Source organism: Ovis aries, chromosome 4, assembly GCF_016772045.2.
Source record: "Ovis aries strain OAR_USU_Benz2616 breed Rambouillet chromosome 4, ARS-UI_Ramb_v3.0, whole genome shotgun sequence".
In the NCBI taxonomy this organism is placed as follows: domain Eukaryota; kingdom Metazoa; phylum Chordata; class Mammalia; order Artiodactyla; family Bovidae; genus Ovis; species Ovis aries.
Window position 1 is genome coordinate 100229092 of NC_056057.1, and position 22889 is coordinate 100251980.

Below are 22889 nucleotides of genomic sequence, written 5' to 3' on the forward strand. Positions count from 1 at the left end.
AAAAATGCTGCTGCACTGTTTAGTCATGGTACTCTTGCTGTGGTCTTTATTATCGTTTTGATATTAATATTCTTTTAGGATATGCAAATGATGCCTAGATGCTTGTATTGTTTTCTTTCTTTCTTTACTTCTGCTTTTCTCTTAGCTCCAGACATTCCTTGTCTTGCCACTTTTCTTTTTCTCACTTGTGTTCCTCTTTCCTCTTTCTTTGTTCACTGATTTTTATAACTTTGGTCTGTAGTTCAGCAGGTTACAAAGAACAAGATCATTCAGTAGCTTTCGAGTGATCCCAGCAATATTTCAAGTCGTCAGACCTGTCTCTCAAGGTCTTTGCTTTAAAAAAAAAAAAAAAAAAACTTGTAATTCTGGGATTTTACTTATCTGTCTCTAAGTTGCATGAATGGGACTGAATTTAGCACAAAAAGGACACAGCTTGGCTTGGGAGTCAGAAATTGATCACTGGCTACCTCATTCATCTTCTAAAGTGTTTTTCTTAAGAATAAAGAAAAGGGGGATAAAATAATGGTGAGGGGCTAAGATGACTCATCTATAATATCGATTTTGCTTCCTCCCCTTTAGATCCAGACGTTCTCTGGTCTCCCTAAATCTGAACCCACACCATGGATGATTTTGAACGTCGCAGAGAACTCAGGAGGCAAAAGCGAGAAGAGATGCGTCTGGAAGCAGAAAGGTAAGGTTTCTCTGTTCTGTTATCCACAATATTGGTTTCAGGCCTCGAAGATCACTGGCCTCGAGGGCCAAATATATGGCACACTAAACTGTTTGCAAAAGCAGTTGTAGAAAATATTCCCAGCCATTAAGACTCTAAATTTTGGGCAAACAAACATCAAGAAAAAGAGAGATTGGAGATTTAATCTGTGTCTTTCATATTACCCATAGACTTTTAAATGACAAAGACAATGTATGGATAAAAGTTTTTAAATCACTTGTAATATTGAAATGCCAAAAAAAAAAAAAGGCAAATATTGAATACTGGAACCATTTAGGAAATGGAAGTCTTCAGTCTGAAAGAATAAAGGCAGTAAGATCCGGATGGACCTCCGTACAAATTTTTATTCTTATGAGAAAAGCAGCCAAATCCAGTAATGGACATATTATGGGTTGGTAGCTGGCAGAGTGTGTTATTGTGGAGATTCTAATTGAAAGTTGTTGTGTTGTGTGAGGCCTCTGTTGTGTTGACTTTCAAGGGCAGGTTGGGGAAATAAAGCAGTGACATACAACACACAGAACATAAAGGCATCTTTTAAATCTTTAGGTCTTGGAGCAAAGGACAGTGGCATTTAATGTGACTTAACTCAGACATTCATTTGAGAAAGCAGAATAGGCATTCACAGAAAGAAAAATGTTAAACAGTTATTTAAAATCAAATAAATTTGCCTCATAATATTAGTAATTCCAAAAGATGATAATAAGATAATACCTTAGTGATTCTGTAGTAGAAAACTAGAAACTTAGACTGATAGCAAAATATATTTAAAGCATGTGCTAAATTGCTTCAGTCATGTGTGACTCTTTGTGACTGGTAGCCTGTCAGGCTCCTCTCTCCATGGGGATTCTCAAGGCAAGAATACCAGAGTGGGCTGCTGTGCCCTCCTCCAGGATTTAAAGCATGGGATCTACTTATTTGTGTAGAGAATCCAAAAGAAGAAGGTAAGATTACTGCCTTTGATTAAGTTGGTCAGAGTAGATTGCTGTATGCCACATGATACCATGAACAGTACCTGGGCTTCATAGGTTCAGATCCCACCTCTCACTTATGAGCTCTGTGGCCATGAGCAAGTAACTTCTCTCTACACCACAGCTGCCTTCTTTGTAAAATAGGCATAATATCTATGGAGCTTCTGTGGTGGTTGTGAAGATTATTGAACTTAATAAATGGCCTAGACTAGTACCTGGCACATAAATAAGCGTATGTTACTATTTTTTTATTGGAGTATAATTGCATCACAGTGTCACGTTAGTTTCTACTGTACAATGAAGTGAGTCAGCTATATATATACACGTATATCCCCTCCCTCTTGAGCGTCCCTCCCACCCCACCCCGACATCCCACCCCCTAGGTCATCACAGAGCACAGAGCTGAGCTTCCATGCAATCAGCAACTTCCCACTAGCCAGCTAGTATACACATGGTAGTGTATACATGTCAGTGCGATGTTCCCAGTTCGTCCCGCCCTCCCCTTCCCCCGCTGTGTCCACACATCCTTTCTATACATCTGCATCTCTATTCCTGCCCTGCAAACAGGCTCATTTGTACCATCTTTCTTGTATGTTATTATTTTTCAAAACCATTATCCTTGGCTAAACAAGTAAGAAACAACAGAGCGATATAACCAGAACTAAAAATTAATGCCAGGAAAAGGCAGTTATCATACTGCGATGAAACTAGCCAGGAAAGGCTCCCTGGAAGTGGAGAGTTATGGAGGAAGTTAACAATGGTGATGATGAATGAATACAAGGGGTGGGGGCGGGGCTGTGGAGAGGCGGGAGTGACATCTGCAGAAGCTCAGAGGTGGGAATAAGAATCCTGGTGCAAGAAACCTGTTGAGTGCTTAGGGAAGAATGAGTTAGATTTGTATATCTTGGGTGTTTCTATTTCATATAAAAGGCAACAGAGACTTCACCAAGAATGAAAACATACTGTGGGATGTTATCTACAGTGGGCTAGAGTGTGGGGGTACTGGAAGTGTTAGTGTTGAACACACGGTGATGAGGACTGAATCAGGGCAGCAAATATGGAAATGAAGATCAAATGTGAGCATCTTTAGAGGGAGAATTAGCAAATCTTTCAGGAGAGGGAGAAACTCAAGACAATCCCACAGATTATAAGTCTGGGGAACTTTAAGGGGAAACTGGGAAGTGTTGCATGCTTGGGTAGGCATGGGGAGAGTGCTTAATTTCAGGTAGAAACCACATCCAAAAAAGAGATTTCCTTCAGGCGTTGAAAGATAGACACTCCAATCTTTGTTCAAAATGGGAGAAAAATTATCATTAGAGAAGTTGGCTTGGGCAGACTCAATGTAGCAATGGTAGCACAAAAACAGAAAATGGATGGCAGCAATGGTGATATGAAAGCAAGTGGAGACAGAGAGAGGTCATAAATACGTAATGGATGGACTGCCCTGGTGGTCCAGTGATTGAGACTTTGCCTTCCACCTCAGGGTGCAGGTTCAATCCCTGGTCAGGGAGTTAAGACCCCACATGCCTCATGGCCAAAAACCAAAGCAGAAAACAGAAGCAATATTGCAACAAATTCATTAAAGACTTTAAAAATGGTCCACATCAAAAAAGAAAAAATAATGTTTAAAAAAAATAAAAGATGAAATGGAAACCATCACAGGCAACAAAAAATTAGGGAGAGGAGGAGAACCGGGGATAGCATGAGACAACCATGATGAGTGTACATGGAAGTCCTGTAGGGATGTCCAGACCCACTGGAGTGTACTTATCCTTTCCAATGATGTGTTATGTGACCTCAGTTTCTCCTGAAAGTCTACAAGATGCTGTACCCTGCGAATATTTATTCAGCATCAGCGCTATGCTAGGAACAGTGGAAAATGGGGAAATATAAAGAGACATAGTTTCTGTCTTTATATTCCTCATGATGTGCTAGGAAACCAAAGTAGAGCAGAATCAGAATACAGACCAGGCCAGGGGCAGATCCAACAGAATTGAGGCTAGAGGGATTCAAGAGTGGGTACAGGAAGCTGGGCATCAGGCTAGGTCAGTATCTTCAACTTCCTCCTTGATTGTGTGAATTGGGAAACGGGAACTCAACAGGAGAGGAATAATAGGATGAATTTGTTGTGGTTACCCCCATACTATAATTACAGTGAATGAGCTAAATTCTTTTAGAATTTTGCCTAAGAATTTTCCATACATCTATACAGTTTGTTCCCTCTAGTTTTTTGTTTTGTGTGGAAGGATATGTCTTCCTTTAAAGTCAATCGTAAAAGAAATGCACCCAGTAAAGCTTAGCTAGGTACACTTAATAACCTAAAACAAATTCACACAAATTTGTACTACCCTTGTTTAACTTACGTTTCTTCAGGGGTATTATAGTTCGTGTGACTCCTTTTCTTTCTTTCTTTTTTTTTTTTTTTTAGAGAAATACTTAAGTACTTCCTTATATTTGTACTTATTAAGTTTAATGTTTCAAGGGGAACACTTTAGTTATGTTATTCTGTAATTTGTTAAGCAATCCCATGTTCACCCTATAGGATTTTGTAAAATCTGATCATTTATGGAAATGGTAAAGGTCAGGCTTTATGGTCCAGCCAACTTTGATGGGAAATTTCAGGGTGTGTACAGGAAACAGATGTCCAGAATCAGGAATTAAGCGCCATCTCAAAGCATCTGAAAGGGCATAAGACCCTGGGCAAGTCCCTCTTCTTTTGGCTTTAAATCTTGGCTTCTTCATCTGTGACTGGAGTAGGGGATTGGCGATAATTTTTATTTTCCTTTTGCTTTTGGTATTGTCTAATTTTTACAATGATCATGTGTTTCTTGGCTTAAAAGCAAATAAAACAATAAGGCAGATTTCCATTTTGAAAAATAAGATTCTATGGGCTTTGGCATTGTACCTGGGGTCAGGATGGAGAAGATCAAATTCTCCTTTGGGTTTATGGAACTAAAAGAAAGAACTCAGCCTTGATCTGGAATGGCCCTAAAGCTCAGGGCTGCAAGCTCATTCATTCACTCACTCACTCATTTAACAAATTTTATTGGGCTTCTACTCTGCCTCAAGCTCATTTAACAAATTTTATTGGGCTTCTACTCTGCCTCAAGCTTTATTTTAGGGCACTGAGGATAGACCAACAGAATGACAGAATTGGGGCAAGTGTGCTTAATGCTTTTCAACCTGTGTAAAACCAGGTGGTGATCAAGCAACTATACTCATATGTCCTTAAATGTAATATGTACTCTGATATTCACTGATAGTTTTTAAAGTTTTTGTATGCTGTACCCCTGCAGAGAGTGTGGGGAAAATGGTAACACAGAGAAGAAGCTGTTGACTTTTCCTCTTCTTACCCACAAACCCTTTCCAAATAAAAATACCCTGTTATTTTAATTAGTTGTTATTGAATTTGACTAGCAATGATAAATAATTTAAAACTTGTACTCTCACCAGATGTTAAAACCACAAATTAAAATGAACCAGATTCTTTTCACATTTCATTCCTCAGAAATAGAGTTTTAAAAAAGATTACTTAAAAAGATAACTGTACATTTTGGGCCACGCTGGCTTTTCAGGGTTTGGGACTGACAATTCTTCACTGCACCTCAACTGCCTTGAGACGCTTGTGCTCACACGTCATTCCAAGGGTTTGCAGTCCAGAGCATTTCAAATCATTTTTCCTGCCATCACCTACACTGGGAACCTAGTTACATCAAACATATACTCCCCTTCTTTGCCGTGTCCTTAACCTATGCATCTTTTTACTATTCACTTGTCCAACATACTCTGTATTTTTGCCTAGTGAATCATATGGACAGAAGAGCTTGGCAAGCCCCAGTCCATGGGGTCATGAAGAGTTGGACATGACTGAGCTATTAACCCTTGTCCTTCACTTGACTTTCAGTCTGAGTCCTTAAGATGAAGACTTTAGAGTTGGTAAAGGAAGTACTTCATTCAGTCTTTAGATCTGGTAAAAATCCAGACTATCTATTGTATCTATTCGGTACAAAAAAGTATGGAGTATCTCTAAAGTACAAGATACTATATTGAACCAAAGGGATGAGTTCTCACCAATCCATGCAGTATCCCAACAGCCACGAAGCGCGTATCATAGATGAATTAGTAACTTTAGAGCCAACTTGATCAAAAGGGGAAGAAAAAAATTTCAATAGCAGGAATGAATTCAGCAGGTAATCTGTGAAAATCCTAAATGTTTTGTTTCTAAGAAAAAATGCTATTGTATACATCTCAAATTAAACTGTACCTCTGAATCAATTACCTATTTGAACAAACAATTTGTTTTGCTGTCTATTATTCTTTACCTATGTCATGGGGATACAAAATGAATAGGTATATTCATTCGTTCTCCTTCCCTTTCTGTTCTTTTATTTCAATCCCTTTCTACCTCTGTCTCTGTATTCCTTTTCTTTCTTCAAAATTTTTGGCATGCTGAACAGCATGTGGGATCTTAGACCCCAACCAGGGATCGAAGCCGTGCGCTTTGCAGTGGAAGCATAGAGTCTTAACCACTGGAAGTTCTGTCTCAAAAAAAAAAAAAAAAAGAGGAAGAAGTTCTGCCTCTGTATTTCTTAGTGCATCTTGATGTGTTTTCCCCTGGTCCATGTGCATCTTTATCCACACTCGATCCGCTTGTTTCTGTTTCCATCTCCTCCTACTTATCTATCCTGGATTATGCGTAAATGTCCTTTTGTATCATCAGGGAATACATTTTCAAAGGGGAAAATGTAGGGTAAAGTGATACATTTTCAAAGAGGTCAAGTTCAGCTCTCTCTCTGTTTAACAAGTACCACCCCTCTCCAAATGCCAAGCATTTTATGTGTATCTGGCAAAAATGGACTGGACACAGCACCAATAAAACGTATGTGTGAATAAAACACACGTTCTGTGTAAACGAAGCAACACGGAGAGGCCTAACAGTGAGAGGCAGTAGAGCTTAGCAGTCAAGGGCATGGACTTGAGCAATACACAGCTGTGCTGTCAAATCCAAGGTCTGCTGCTAATTAGCTACATGATCTTACATATTATTCATTCTTCCTAACATTCTTTTTCATTATCTGTAAAATGGGGGAATTAAGACTATCCACTTCATAGGGTTTTTGTGGGGATATAAAGAGATAATACATGTAAGTATTAAAACAGTACTAATCATCTAGTGTTTATTATTTAAATAATAATCAACTATTATTTAAATTATTTAAATAATAATTATTTATTACTCATTGGATTACTTTTATTTATAGACTGTTATTCAATAAACATCAATATTAAATTATTCATCTAATCTGATTCTACACAACACACAAAGAATTGAAGAAATATTTTACCAAAAAAAAAAATATTTACCATAAAACAAAACAAAATAAAAAATATGAAGGTTTTCTTTCTACACTTCTCAAAGGACACAGGAACCTTAGGAAGATGAGGAGCAAGAATTTGCTGTTGAGTGAAGAGTTTTGAGGATGTGACTGGTAACAAGGTCTGTCTCAGTAAGAAGTTCAGTTCAGTTCAGTCACTCAGTCGTGTCTGACTCTTTGCAACCCCATGGACTGCAGCATGCCAGGCTTCCCTGTCCATCACCAGCTCCTGGAATTTGCTCAAACTCATGTCCATAGAGTCAGTGATGCCATCCAACCATCTCATCCTCTGTCATCCCCTTCTCCTCGTGCCTTCAATCTTTCCCAGCATCAGGGTCTTTTCAGATGAGTCAGCTCTTCGCATCAGGTGGACAAAGTATTGGAGCTTTAGCTTCATCATCAGTCCTTCCAATGAATATACAGGACTGATTTCCTGTAGGATTGGCTGGTTTGTGAACTCTTTAGGGTTGACTGGTTTGAAGAGTTCACACCAATTTAAACTGAGATCTTCTATTACGTTTGGACAAAAGTGTTTGGAGCTTTGATGTATCTGCTGAGAAACCTGCAGTGATGATTTATCCATGAAGAGAGCTTGAGTGAGACATGCTTTTCCCTGCATTTAGCTTGCTTTCAAAAGCAGCTCTCTTGCTTTCCAAGACATGCACTCATTGCATTCCCAGCTCCTGCTTTCCATACCCGAATGTGAGTTTCTCTTTCTGATCAGAAGAAAGGCTGCTCTTGTACAGTTGGTATCAGATTCAGAGGCTCATATATGTAAATAGAGGGAGCAAAAGCACTCATGCTCTTGTCATCGTTCATACATTTTTATAGGCCTCTGAAATATACTGATGATTAGACATTTGAAAGTAAATATTTTTACTTCACTAAAAAAAAAAAAAACAACAGTTTTTTAAAGTTCATTGAGGCTAAGTAGTGCCCTCCCAGAACTCTATCACTGAAACCTTTTTACATGATTTAATGGTGTGACCAATCAATGATTATACAAAAACACTTTTATTTACAGGGCTTAGCGCTGTGACATTGAAATTTCAAATCAAAGCAGTTTTTTGTTACTCTGTAATCAGAAAATTATTTTCAATTAGGAAGTTAAATAAAATATTCCTTTGAAACTGTCTAAATTATTAGAGGAGTTAAATTTGCTCAAAACTTCCCTTCAGTTCTCTCAGCAAATTCATCACTCCAAGGGAGCAAAAAATTGTTAAGATTTGTATCTGCATTTTTACTTTTAAGTTAAAAGATTTTTTTAAAATAATTCATTTGAAAGAGATTTTAAAATATTTCTGTAAGGTTCTTATATTTATTTGATGTTATGTAGGGTCAGCCTAACTTGAATATAGGGACACTGAGAGAAGGAGGTAATTTTCACTTAAAGGATCTTTAATTATTCATTTGTGTCTAGTCACATGAAAAATCAAAATATATACACATATTCATATTCTCACTCTCTTTCTCACACTTCATAAATAGACATTATTTATTGCCTCTATTGATGTATAAATGATCAAATTATAAACGATGAAGATGGCGTAGTTGGACCAATTTCCACTAACCTAACAATTCCTCTAGTCCTAAAAGTATCCTACTTTATGATGATCGGTAGATCAAGAATTCAGGATCTGCCCGAGGTGATACTTGTTCAGTAGGAATGAAAAATCCAGGTTCTTAAGGGCTTCACATGCTGACCCATAACTTCATTCTTAGCTGGAAAAAAACTGTGACACATACATGAGTCAATATACTTATAGTTTAAAACAGCACTGAAAAAAAGAGAAATAAATAAAATAGTACTGAAATTTTCTAAACAATTTCTATATGTGACTCATAATGTATCGATCTTCACTCGCCTGAAGAGAGACAGGACAATGTAGTGGGTGAGTACGTGAATGATGAAGTCTGACAGACTCGAGCTCCAGTCCTGACTTTGACAACTACTGGTTGGGTAACCTCATGACAAATGACTTAAACATCTCATGCTTCAATTTCTTTATGTATAAAAATGGGGATAATTATTCTACCTTACAGGATCCTTGTCAACAATAAGCTAGTTAACCCATGTAGGCAGATCAGCACAATGACTGGCATAGAATATATGCTCAATAAATGTTAGATATTATTATTAAAGTCATATTAATGTTTTGGTAGGCTTTTGGTACAAAATAATATTTTACTGGGTTTGAATTTTCACTTATCTATCAGGTCAGTCATTGTGATTTGTTTCATCCTTCTTTCCTATACTGATCTGTATATTTGCTAAGACAGTTGCTAAGATACTTGCTGAATACTTTCTACTGAAGTTGGGAAAGAATGAAAACTTCTGACCATGAATAAGTCTACTGCACAAATAAAATTGCTGTATGAGGATTTCAAAATCACATATTATAGCTATGAAATTAATCATTCATTATGTCTTTATCTTAAATATAGCATATAAAACTTAACTCAGAATATTACCTGAAGAGTTCAATTCAGCAAAAATAGTTCTCAAGTTGAAAAAGTATAACCAGATTTTTCATCCAGTGTTAAAAAGGAAAAGAAACCATCATTTGTTTAGCATCAGCCACGTGCCAGGCTAAATGATGCACTTTATACACTGTGTGTGTGTGTGTGTGTGTGTGTGCTCAGTCACTCAGTCATGCATGACTCTTTGCAGCCCCATGGACTGTAGCCCAGGTTCCTCTGCCCATGGAATTTTCCAGGCAAGAATACCAGAGTGGATTGCCATTTCCTACCCAAGGATCTTCCACACCCAGGGATCAAAACTGTGTCTCTTGCATCTCCTGCATTGGCAGGCCGATTTTTTATGTCTCTAGAACCACCGGGAAAGCCCCTATACACCTTATATCATGTAATTATCTAAACAGTTGTATGACATTATCTTAGTTTGTTCACTCTGTTATAACAGAATACCATAGGTTGAGTGGTTTATAAACAATAGAACTTTGTCACAGTTCCAGAGGCTAAAATGTCCAAGATGAAGCCAGCAGCAGAATCTCTGTGGTGCGGGTCCGCTTCCTGGCTCACAGACATCTTCTTACTGTGTCCCCTCCTGGCAGAAGGAGTGAGGGAACTCTCTGAGGTCTTGTTGAAAAAGGGCACTTACCCCATTCATGAGGGTCCCACCTTCATGACCTGATCACCTCTCAGTCCCCAACTCTAAATACCATCACATTGGGGATTAGGTTTCCACATACGGATCTAGTGGGGGGACCCATTCAGTTCACAGCAGACCTGGATATTATTATCCCTATTTTGTAGCTGAGGAAACTGCATGTCTGAAAGATTAAGTTATATGTCCAAATTCATATAGCTGTGGACTACAGTCTGGTTCTGCCTGCCCCAAGTCTCAAAACCTTTTCACTGTAATAAATTGATCAATAGAATTTTTCGTGTTTCAACTGGCTGTCTTGGCTGAAGATCCATCATCTCTACAATGCCAAAATAACTCCCTTAGATGAGGAGGGGAATCATTCAAAGAAGTTATATGGCAACAGAGAAAATGAGGTTATTGGGCTTGATTGAACTGCCTTTTATGCTTATTCAGGTAAATTACTTACATGTGTAGACAAAGTCATTGTTTTCTTTTCCCTCAAAAAAAAAAAAAATCTCCCATGTTATTCCCATTTCACAGAAAAATAGAAACAGAGAAGATCAAATTTTCTCCCTCCTAGCCAAAGGAGGTTGTTAGCATAAATCCTCTTGACTTTTCTCTGGACTTTTCTCAATAAGATTGTGTTCACCATTAGGATGGGACTTAGTCACATCATCACGCATGAAATCTTATGGCTGCCACTAACTTTATAGATAATCTGCTTCTTTTTCATTTTTGGACCACACACTACTTTGAGTCTCTGATGAAAGCTATAGACACTCCCCCAAGAAAAATTTATATATTCACCCACAAAACTTGGCACTTGCTTTCAGTGGTGTCATGGTCCTCTATCCACAGACCTCGTGGGGGCCTTGAGCATGGGGCCAAGAATCCCTGATCTAATGAATATTCAAAGTTCATTTTACATAAGAAGAAACTCATCTCAAGGGATGCAGACCTCCTCAAGATCACCCAGCTAAGCTGGGGCAGAGCCTGCTGGCACAGTGCAGGCTCCTGAATGAATGGAATTGTCTATAAAGATGCCATGGCTATTGATTAGGAAAATAGAGCATACTTTGGGGAAAATAGTGTATACTATAGTGTAAGATGTTTTTTAAATTTAAAAACAGCTTTTGGATAATATTACAAAATAAGAGGAGACTGTAAGATTATTTCACAGTGAGTAAAATGAAAAGCAAAGAAAGTAGATAGGCACAATGAAAAGTTAATTGTTAGCAACTAGGAATCGAACTTTGCCATCTTAGTCAAGAAGGAAAAGAAAACTGTGGTGATTTTCCAAAGAGAACCCTGTTGCCATCAATTTTGGAAGTATTTTATTTGACGTATGTTGTCTTGGCAAGATTTCTTTATACCAAGCTCAATTATGATACTGAGTTATCATGTAGGATTTCTCCTTCCTTACCAGTTTCGTTTGAGCAATTCAAACACATCAAAGGATTTTTCTCCCTAAAACTGAGAGAGGTAAGAACTGATATGATCAAAGAGGATCTTGTGTTTCACCTTTATCACGACAATCTTTTGGGAGAATGGGCAGATTTGAGTGGCACACAGACATGAGGATGTATCCCAGAAAGCAAAATCACGCAGACTTGGGTGTGAGTCCTGGCTGGGTTAGGAAAGATGATTCTACGTAGTCTCTCCGAGCCCATTTTCTCATCAGAAAAATGGCCTCATAACAGTTCCTTCTCATGGGGTTTCATATAGATTACAAAGCACTAGGTAGATAGATGACTGATGATAGGCAAATGGATAGATAGATGATAGTAGAATATATATGCTATATGTGGCATGAATACATGATACCTAGATATGATTGAAAAGCAAAAGTGACAGTGTTAGTTGCTCAGTCATGTCCTACTCTTTGCAACCCCATGCACTATAGCCCACCAGGCTCCTCTGTCCATAGAATTCTCCAGGCAAGCATACTGGAGTGGGTTGCCATGCCTTTCTCTTGGGGATTTTCCAGACCCAGAGATCAAACCTGGGTCTCCTGCATTGCAGGCAGATTCTTTACCATCTGAGCCACCAGGGAAGCCCCATGATTAGTGCGTGGTAAATGTTACCTGTCGGTGCTAGTTTTCAGCTGGCTAGAAGACAGAGTTGGAGAAGGCAATGGCACCCTACTCCAGTACTCTTGCCTGGAAAGTCCCATGGATGGAGGAGCCTGGTGGGCTGCAGTCCATGGGGTCGCTACTAGTCAGACACAACTGAGTGACGTCACTTTCACTTTCCACTTTCATGCGCTGGAGAAGGAAATGGCAACCCACTCCAGTGTTCTTGCCTGGAGAATCCCAGGGACAGGGGAGCCTGGTGGGCTGCTGTCTATGGAGTTGCACAGAGTCGGACACGACTGAAGCGACTTAGCAGCAGCAGCAGAAGACAGAGTAAGGAAGGAGCTATTGGGAAAGCCCTCTCCAAAGTCATCTCCCAAGAAACTCGACTCCTCTCCAGCTACATTCTGGGGTTTCTGAATCACTGAGCATGTGCACAGACCCCATGTCTTCAGACAATCTGGTTTCCAATCTGCTGATGCTGCTAAGTCGCTTCAGTCGTGTCCGGCTCTGTCCGACCCCATAGATGGCAGCCCACCAGGCTCCTCCATCCATGGGATTTTCCAGGCAAGAGTACTGGAGTGGGGTGCCATTGCCTTCTCCGGTTTCCAATCTACTCTATTTCAAATCTGTTCTAGCAGTCACTTTGCAACCAATGGGAGAGTTATGGATATGAAGTCTCCATGCTGAAAATAAAATCTACCTCCTTATTTTAAAGTCTTTTCTTCTTCCATACTAGTTTGAAACCAAGATTAAAAATATAGGGTAGTCTGGTATCTAACATATCAAGATTTTTTATCTTGATAATTTATGTATTAGTTAATCACATATTCTAAATAGTTTTTTTTTCCTAGTTGAATTAAGGTCTTTTTTTCATATTACATAATTGTGGTTTCAATACAGCTAAAGAAGTAACTTAAAGACTCTCAACATAAAACTGTACTAATAAAGAAGTTATGTGCCTAATTTTTACAAAATAACTTTTAATCACTTTATTCTAAATTAGTAATTTTATTCATTTTAGTTATGAAAAGACAATACATACAAAATAATATTATGTAATGTATACAGAGATTATAGAGCTTCCCCGGTGGCTCAGGAGAGTGCAGGAGACAAAGTTTGATCCCTGGGTTTGGAAGATCCCCTGGAGAAAGGAAATGGCAACCCACTCCAGTATTCTTGCCTGGGAAATCCCAATCCATGGGGTTGCAGTAGAGTCAGACACAACTGGGCAACTAGACAACAACAATGCAGAGGTTATAAATCATTGTAATGCATACACTATAAACTTGTCATTCATCTTAAGACCTAGAATATTTCTAGTACCACTGAAACTCCCTCTCCAACCCATTCCCTTGCCACCACCCCCTCACCCACAGAATTAACTAGAACCTTGAGAAATAAAATTCTAAATAAGATAATATGAACTTAGGTCATAGTTTTTCTAGGACCCTATGATCCGAAGTTTTCCAAAGATTCTTTCCAGACTCAAGTGAAGGTGTTCATGAGAAGCCCACTATTCTCTGAGAGGGCAACAAATTTGCCTTTCTAAACACAGAGGACCAAAGACGTTCTTCTATGTCTATAGCTGGGAACTTTGGAGAAGTATTACAAACAAAGAATTCTCTACAAGCAAAGAATGCTCATCAAAATCAAATAAAGTGTAATGAAGGCTATCAAATACGTATGCTGAAGACATCTATTCTGCTCACTGGTTTTCTGATTGACCAGCCAAGTATAAGAGATCTGCACTGCAGCCATCATTTGACCAGGTGGGAATGGTGGACAGGAATGATTACAGACTATTCCAAATTCTTATTCAAGGAGAATCTATCTCAATTGCTTTGAAGTCTTCTAGGGAAATTCTTGACCTTTATTAGCCCAAAAGTTCTTAACATTGTTACAAGAACATACCACTGGATGTGAAACACGAGCATGTTGGAATGAACAGTGGCTATATAAATGGATTCTTATCCATCTGTGAATGAAGTTAAAGAAGAAGAATGTGCATACCTTATGAGCAAAACCAGTTCTTTTCATGAGTTTGCTATATAATAGGCAAAGTTCACCAGGAGTCGGAAAATCAGTTTTCAGCCTGATAAATCTTCATTAATATTCAGATTCTTCCATTTAAAAATCTTTATGAGTCTGTGGAAAAGTATAAATTTGAACTATTTGTAAATAAAGGATTTGTTTAATATGTTAAATATGCAAGCTGCATTCCATGGCTTAGTTATTAAGCACTTGAGAACACAACTTTTTAAAGAATTTTGGAAGAATTCACCCTCATTTAAAGGTTTAATTTGCTAATTATAATTCATTTTTATGTATGCAAATTTTAAACAAGTTTCTAATGTTTTGTTAATCTGGTTGAAGTCACCAGACATTCTTGAACATATTTTCAAAACAGAATTTCTTTCAAAATATTATATAATTTGTACAGGCCTTCCTTTCATTTGTGCTTCCCTGATGGGTCAGATGGTAAAGAATCTGCTTGCAATGCAGGAGTCCTCTCAGTTACTCTAGATTAGTGAGATTTGACATTATATCTGAGATTATTAACAACTAAATAAATTAAAATGTGAGGTTGTATTTTCCATTTTAATAACCCCCTACATCACATACAGTTCCTTTGTTGGAATAAAAATCTTGGTAAAATACACATCAGCCTCTATAAATAGCAGCCATAAGCCTGTACATTCAGGAGAGTCTCCAGAGAGTGTATTTTAAACTGCACATTGTTTAGAATAGGAAATTCTTCTGATGTTCATATTTTCCGTTGTGAGTGACACGGTCTATTCCATGCCGCATCTTCATTGGCTTCCATCCTATACCATTTAGGGATCCAACTGGTAGATTCCAGAAGATTGCTCAATATGTGCTTTTCAGCTTTTTAAGTAGTCTGGGTCTTACTGCCCATGGGAATTCTGCATAATGAGGGGCTCTCCAAATGAAAACGAGATAACTTCCAGAGCTGGGCCCAGCAACTAGACCATTGAAACAGTACTTTATCTTTGGAGCTGGTAACTCTACTGTGCCCATTCAGTATAATAGTAGTCAATCTATTTTTCATTCCCACAGGAAGCTTTGCACTGTTGGCAGAACTTTCTGGAGAAATCAAGAGACTAATATGGAAAATTACTGAGCAGGAAGTGAACAAACAGACAAACATGATGAGATGATGGGTTATCATGCAGATTCCAAGACAAGGAGCCTCAGCAGTTATAATTACACTGCATCTTTCCCAAGGCACTGTTGGCAGCCATAGTAGCTGTATGCCTCTGCCCACTCTTTCCTTGACGAGTCCTTCTGTTTCTCTAATCAAAACTGTTGTGTAAATCTAATTTTTTTTAGTAGAAGCCCATTTTGGAGATCTAATATTCCCTCACCATTTCTCCTTCCTTGATGAAGAGGATGAGAAATTTAAGGGGACTTGGACAAAAGTTGTGATATACAAGGAGTTGATATCTGATGCCCTTCCTTGCTGATACTCCCCTTTTAAGAGCCTTTAACTCTTCCCACCTAACGAACCATGAAAGCAAAACATTCCTAATATACGTATGTTTTCTGAGCCATCACCCTCAGAGTATATCTTGGCTGCCCAGGGAGTATCATTGCTATGGAAGCTCCATGGTTTATGAACTGAACAGAAAGAAGCTTTTATAAAACTCAAGGCTGGGGCAGGATGGAAATTCCTAATCCTTTCATTTCTAAGTGCCTTATACCAGAGGCACATGAATATAAGTTCTATCTCATTGAAACATTTATCAGAGCAATGGTAGCATGAAGTGGGGAGACATGCCCTTCAGAAAGGAGTTAGTTTTCCGTAAGAATGCTGACTGAAGTGAGAATTACTGTTAGGAAACATCCTGGTATCGTGTTGGGTTGTATGATCAGAAATTAAGACTCTCTTCCCTGCCTTCTCAGGAAAGAGTTTAGAAATTCAAATCATTAAACTCAGACTTGCAAAGCAGCACATCCAAGAGCATACAGTCAGTGGCAGCGTTAAGCCTGGAAACTCTGCCACTTACTTTAGTTCCGGTGCTTTGTGCTGCGCCTGACCTCTCCAACTGCCTCTAACTCCATGAAAGAAAGTATCTTTTGGATCAATGATTAAAGAAAAAGGACACTGTATAAAGGTTGAGCAGATCTGGGCTTCCTCAACAGTAAAATAGAATTAATACTTCTCAGGGTAGTGGAGAAAATGAAAAGACATATGGACAGATACCATCAAAAGTGTAAGGGGCTGCACGTGGCAAATGCTTATCATGTAGAGACACCTATATGATTCATTTAAGTCAAATTCACTTCCATTTAACTCTACGTGTTATAGCAAGTTTCCTTCTGGTCATATACTAGGTTTCAGATCTTCTGGTCATATGTGTTCCAGAAGAATGTTCACATTTCACATTCTGCTGTGTTATGCTGTCTAACTGGCCCTTGGGCATTCGAGTCTTTCAAAAATCTGACTCAAAGAAAATGCTGTAAATTGTTACCTCCCACTCTCCCCAGAGCCTGTCACCCCTGGAGAGGCCATAAGACCTCAAAAGCAGATTAAAAGATACCATTTTATCTTCCCTTTCCTAGTGGTGAATTGAAGAGAAAATTCAAAAGATTTTAAAATGATGACTTTATCCCATTCAGAATTAAATCCTGCTGTTGGTCACTTACCTGCCTGATTTTGCTTCTAAGTGAGCAAAAGCCCTCAGGCTTAGAGGGCTTTTGTGCTGCTTCATATCATTGTCCTTTCCTCCTGAAACTCTTGTAAGTGGTGAACTCTTACCTTGAAGCCCCATCTCAACAGTCATCCTCTGGAAGAGTCCCCAATCAAAGTGACTGATTTCCCACCTTGGGTTTCCCGTAGCACTTTTCTGGTACAGAAATTATTATCACCCATTTTATTTCATATTTGTTCACATGTCTATTTTCCCCACCAAACTGAAAGCAACTCTAAATCCAAAACTACATCTTACTTTTATTTCCCCAATGACTCATACTCAATGCTGAAGAAATGAATGAAAAACCAGCTACTCCAATTTATATCTGTGTACCAAGTCAGAACTTTACTTACTTCAATAAGCTATTTAGGGACTTGCCTTGTGGTCCAGTAGTTAAGACTTCAGCTTCCAAAGCAAGGGCTGTGGGTTCAATCCCTAGTCAGAGAGATATGATCCCACATGCCTTGAGGCCAAAAAAAAAAAAAAGCATAAAACAGAAGTAATATTTAATAAATTCAATAAAGACTTTTTTTTCTTAATGGTCTTTAAAAAAATAAACTTTCAGGGGGACATAGAAACGTTGGTGGCCTCTGGGGTATTCCCTGAGTACCAGCACCATCCATACAGTGCTTGAGGTTTCATCACCCTCCTGATAAACCACTGGAATTTTGACTTCTATCTCTCTAGAGATATGAAGAAACTCACCTCCTGTACTTCTCTGATTATTAAGGACAGTGGACTTCTGTTCCACGTAATTTTTGACCATTATGTTTATTTAGTTGCCTCATGAAGGCAAATGGTATTAATGTGGTAAGAGCAGATTCCCTTTGAGCTTCCCTGGTGGCTCAGCGGTAAAGAATCTGCCTACAATGCAGGAGACCTGGGTTCGATCCCTAGGTCAGAAGATCCGCTGGAAGGGGAAAATGGCAACCCGTTCCAATATTCTTGCCTAGAGAATCCCATGGACAAAGGAGCCTCATAGGCTACAGTCCAAGGAGTCGCAAAGAGTCGGACACAAGTGAAGGGACTTAGCAGCAGCAGCAGCAGCAGCACATTCCCTTTAGCTGGACTGTTTGCTCTAATATTCAAGCTCTTAAGTGTTATTTGCAATTAACATGTGCATTGTGAGACCAGATAATCATTGCATTACAGGGTTCATACCAAGCTCCAAAGAGTCCAACAGTGAACAAGCTATATAATCAAAAATTTCTCTAATGAAAGACCAAGTTTGTGGTCTGGAGGAGTAAACTTCTTCAGCTAATCCCAGGAGGAAGGGCAGAAGTAGATGAGGGTTAGGGTCAACCTCAGACGAGTATTTACTAACACTCTTTCTGAAACAGAGAGTGTTTAACACACAAGTTGGGTCTAAAGTTTAGACTCTAAATAGTGCACTGTTTTCTAACATTGGGATGTTGTGAGGAGGCAAGGGGGGGAAAAGGAATAGAGAAAGATGTTAGAAAACCCAAGACTTTTAAACCAAGATATGGACAGTTAACTTTATTTTCAGTGAAATGGAAAACTTTTTGTTTTTAATAATAGTTTATATACCTCCAAAAGTATTGTTTGGAAGAAAGAGGAGAAGCATTTATAAATAAATGTTTATTTATAAGTAAACTATTTATAAATAGTTATCAATCAAAACTCTAAGATTCAAATTAATTCAGTAAACATTGGCTATGATACAACACAGTAGGCACTAGATTTCTTAATTATAAAAGTATAACCTTTGGTTGATTTGTTACCCTAAAATTTATAATTAAAATGAAGTTAATGAACTGGAATGCCCAGAACAGTTAGGCTTGGAAGCACTATAGAATAGTCTCAGAATTGTATCTTTTAATTTTTAATTTAATTTTTAATTGTTAGATTCACTGAAAAAGAGTCAAAAGGAAAGATAATTTGAAGTGATCCTAGAAAGACACTGAATCCTAAAATACCTATGGGAATCTCAGATTACATCAGCTTTCTCTACTTTGAAACGTAGGTTAGAAAACTAAATGCATATTTCAGGTCACTGGCTTTCAGATTTGACTTGACTGAATGCTACTTTTTATATAAGTATCATCCATTTTATTTTCTTTGTTGTCTTCATGAGGTCTTAAAATTAAAAAGCTTTCCAGATGGCTTTTGACTTCTAAATAAGAAAAATGGATATTATTTTTTTTAATTAAATGTTCTCACTAAAACCCCTTCCCTGTTCTGTTCTAAAAACTAATGAACAAAAGGGAGCTCTATTTGTTTTTCTTGCCTTGGTCTTAATAATAGTTTTATTTCATTGCTCAATAACTTCAAAGTAACATAGTGTCCTAAAGCTGAAGAGCTTCCTCCTAGTCTACTTCTAACCTCTTGTCTCAAGGCATATCATAAAGACACTCAAAAATTATACAAAAGAACATTTCTAATACATTCAACACATGTCAAATTACATTAGGTCTCCCAGATGTAAGCAAATGGAATCTAGCTGCAGTCAACTCTATTAGTCAGCCTGGACTGCTGTAGCAGAATGCCAGAGACTGGGTGGCTTAAACAGAAAGAATTTATTTCCTGTAGTGCTGGAAGCTGGGAAGTCTAAGACTAAGCTACTGGCAGATCTGGTGTCTGATGAGAGCCCTCTTCCTGATTTGCAGTTGGTTGTCTCCTTGTTGCATCTTTACACAGAGGAGAGAGACAAAAAGCAAGCCTTCTCACATCTGTTCTAATAAAGACACTAATCCCACTCATGAGGACACCTTCATGTCCTAATTATCCCCCAAAGGCCCATCCCCTAGTACCATCACATCCAGGGTTAGGATTTCAACATATGAATTTTAGGAGATACAAACATTCAGTCCACATTCCTGATGGTATCAGTAAGTCTGGAAAAAGAATGGGTCAGTAGAAGAGGTCTGCGTGGGTGCCAGGTCCAGGGTTGGCACTGGGTATCTAGGAATATCCAGATGAGATAGACCTTGACTCTCAGGGTTTGTTCAGTCTTGTGATATGATAGATATTTTCTCCACTGAAGGAGATGTGTCCTCACATCTCCCCTTAGTTTGGGTGAAATCTTCTTTATGGTGCTCTCCCTTCCCTTTGCTCTGACTCCATGTCATAAAGCAGTCTCTGGTGAATGAGACTTCTTGACACTCTGGTGTGGGAAGAAAACTGGGGGCATCCTGGTTGGGAAATAGGAGCTCCCCAGGCACTGAAGAGGGAGGTCATCCATTCTATCTTAATTAACTGGCCTTAACTGGGCATTCTGATGTACGCATCAATTTCTCGTGAGTCTATGAGCCAGTCAGTCTCCCTGAGACCTGTCCATCCTGAGAACTCCCAAGATTCAGTGGCTGGGGCAGCAGAGTGTCTAGAACTTGTACCACGAGAAATACTCTGAAAAAGACCACTCCGTGGGAGTATCTGGTAGGACCAGCCAACTGGCCTTTTTCATTCAGCATCTCTAGTCCATTGCTGTCCCCTTTAACCCAGAGAGCAAATGATGAGAATTATTTCAGCATCTGCCATATGTCTGACACTATTTTAGGCTGTATCAGATGTCGAAGAGGTGTTAGGAAACATCCCTGCCAGAAAACAGGTGAGACGAGGTATATACACATGAACAGTGAGTAAATAAGACTCTCCGTATCCATTCATCTATTTCTATCTATAGAAATAGATATTTCTATAATACTAATTCATGTGATCTGTTAATCACAAAATAGGACAGTACCTTAAAAAGTATCATTTATGTAATATAAATAGTAAACACTACCTCCAAAGTATCCAAAACACACAATGGATTATTTCTCTAGCAATAGGAACCAATAGATATTTTAATCCAGGTCTGACCACCTAATAAAGAAATCAAGTTTTTTCAGACCTTACATTGTATCTCTGGAAAAAAATCTGGATTTGATTTCAGCTCTGAAAGCCATGTGTAAATTTTATATCCAGATGCATAGAGTGGACATTAGAAAATAAATTTATGGTGTGGAAATATTTAGATAGTTTGAACAAGAGTGATACACACTGTGAATTCCGTGGCTTATGAACTACCATGCTTCCTTTGAAGATGTGACTTTTTCCCTGCACCAGAATTATATTCTGAGTCCCCACGATAGTTTCTTAATTTCCTTCACAGTTTAATTGTATCTATATACAAGAAATCTATATTCTAAAGTTATCACCAAGGGCCAAATCCAGTTTCCTACAGACAGAGACCATATCTTTCATGTACACACTTCTTCCCTAGAATTATATAAGGTATATATTATTATTTTCTGAGACCAGAACCAGGAGTTTATAAATGTGCACTAGCAACCATTCATTCAAGAAACTGATGTTAGAACCCTACTATTTCCAAGCACTGTCTTACTGTTTTAAAAATGTGTTTCAGGCTGGAGGGTGGAGGGGAGTTGGAGGCACAATCTTTTTAAGATAGTAACTTTTCTTTCCAGGAAAAGAAAGTAGTGCAGCTAGCTAAAGCCCTCATATTTTAAAAAGAGCTTAGAGACTAGACCTAAATAATTGTTGCAAAAGAATTTAAACAGAAATGGAACCTCACAGCAAGTTAGCTGGAAGGGCTGAGTCACATAACACAACTATTTCTCGCATGCAAGTAAGAGTGGGCTCGAACTTTCTCATTGCTCCTCCTAAGATGATAGATTACAAAGAAATAAAGTCAAAACTAGAAAGACTTTATAGAGGTGGAGCCAGACACTCGTTCTTAAAGAATCACTAGAATTCAGAGAAGCAAAGGAAATTTAAAAGGCCGTTTTAGGGAAAAGGAGAAAGAATAGCCTCACTGGGTAAAGGCAGAACACTTCAGGAGATATTGGGGAAATGGTGGCAAATGCCAATAATCTTTTCACTGAACAAAAGTCTCCTTTCTGATCCACGTTAGGGTACCCTGCACTGAGGATGTTCGTGCGCTAGATTGCCGATGGGTACAGCTGGAGGTCACGATTTCCTAGGGGGATGAATTAGCAAGGTAATGCTGGGGTTCAACATTTGGCCTTGAGAAGGAGAGAATGCCCTCCTTTTAACTGAACGGTGGGGTCTTGAGCAGAGGACCTACATTTCACTGTGAAAATACAGAAGCACCAAGGCAAAGTGAAATGATGTCTCACTCCCATGTGCCCATCCTGTTTTATTCAAGAACCAAACACATACTAGGGTGGCATTGATGGTGCGCCCACTGGGCCAGCGGGAGGAGAAGAAGGGAAGAACAGTTCACAGGATTAGATCTCAAGAAAGCAGATTAGACAGACTGAGGAGAAACACTGCCTCCTGAAAGTGCTCCCATGGAGCACTAAGTGGCTCTGAAAGCCTTCTTTCTTTAGCTGACTGGTTTATTATAGTTTATCATAGTTTCTTACTCCTGTTAGTTTGTCTAAGATTTAGAATAAAATGTAATTTTAAAAACGTACAGAAAACTTATAACCAGCACCCATATACCCTCAATCAGATCTGCCTATGGATGTCAACAAAATGACATTACTAGTGGTATAATTCTTAATGATCCCTGCTGAAGCAAGACTAACTCCACCAATAACTTTGAAAAAAAAAAAAAAAAAAGAGTCCTTCTGTTTCTGGAAGTCTGATTCATAAAACCTAACAAATGGTGCATTCGGCCACCATGTGCAACCTTCTGTGGCTCCTGCCGCTGATTCCCTGCCCCAGTGAGGCCCTGCACCCACCCTCTGCCGCTGCCCTAGGGCTTACTTGAGACCCACGTCAAAGATGCTGTCTCATGCCCTTACTACAAACTTTCAAGTTTCTAAAGTGGTCCTGCGTTTCCTTCACTCTTCCAGAATTCCAAAACGGCTGTGGTTACAGAAGTGTGTGTCTTGGGGGTGAGGGGCCTTTCCTCTGCCCCTCTTTGTCACCAGGCCACCAAAACTCAGCCTAGACTCAGCAAACATCTTGTGGTTTTGCTGAGCAG

The 22889-nt window shown here is 38.8% G+C and overlaps 1 protein-coding gene across 44 annotated transcripts in view; it reads left to right on the top strand.

Annotated features, from left to right (window-relative positions):
* CALD1 (caldesmon 1) overlaps positions 1-22889 on the top strand; it is a 232443-nt gene that overhangs the window by 125434 nt on the left and 84120 nt on the right. For all 44 annotated transcript variants that reach the window (XR_006059687.1, XM_060414848.1, XM_060414870.1 and 41 more), the window contains one exon: positions 580-691. Coding sequence is in view for 43 of the 44 variants with exons in the window: in XM_060414848.1 (XP_060270831.1) it covers positions 621-691 (71 nt within the window). In the remaining variant the exon portion in view is untranslated. The remainder of the gene's footprint in view (positions 1-579; positions 692-22889) is intronic.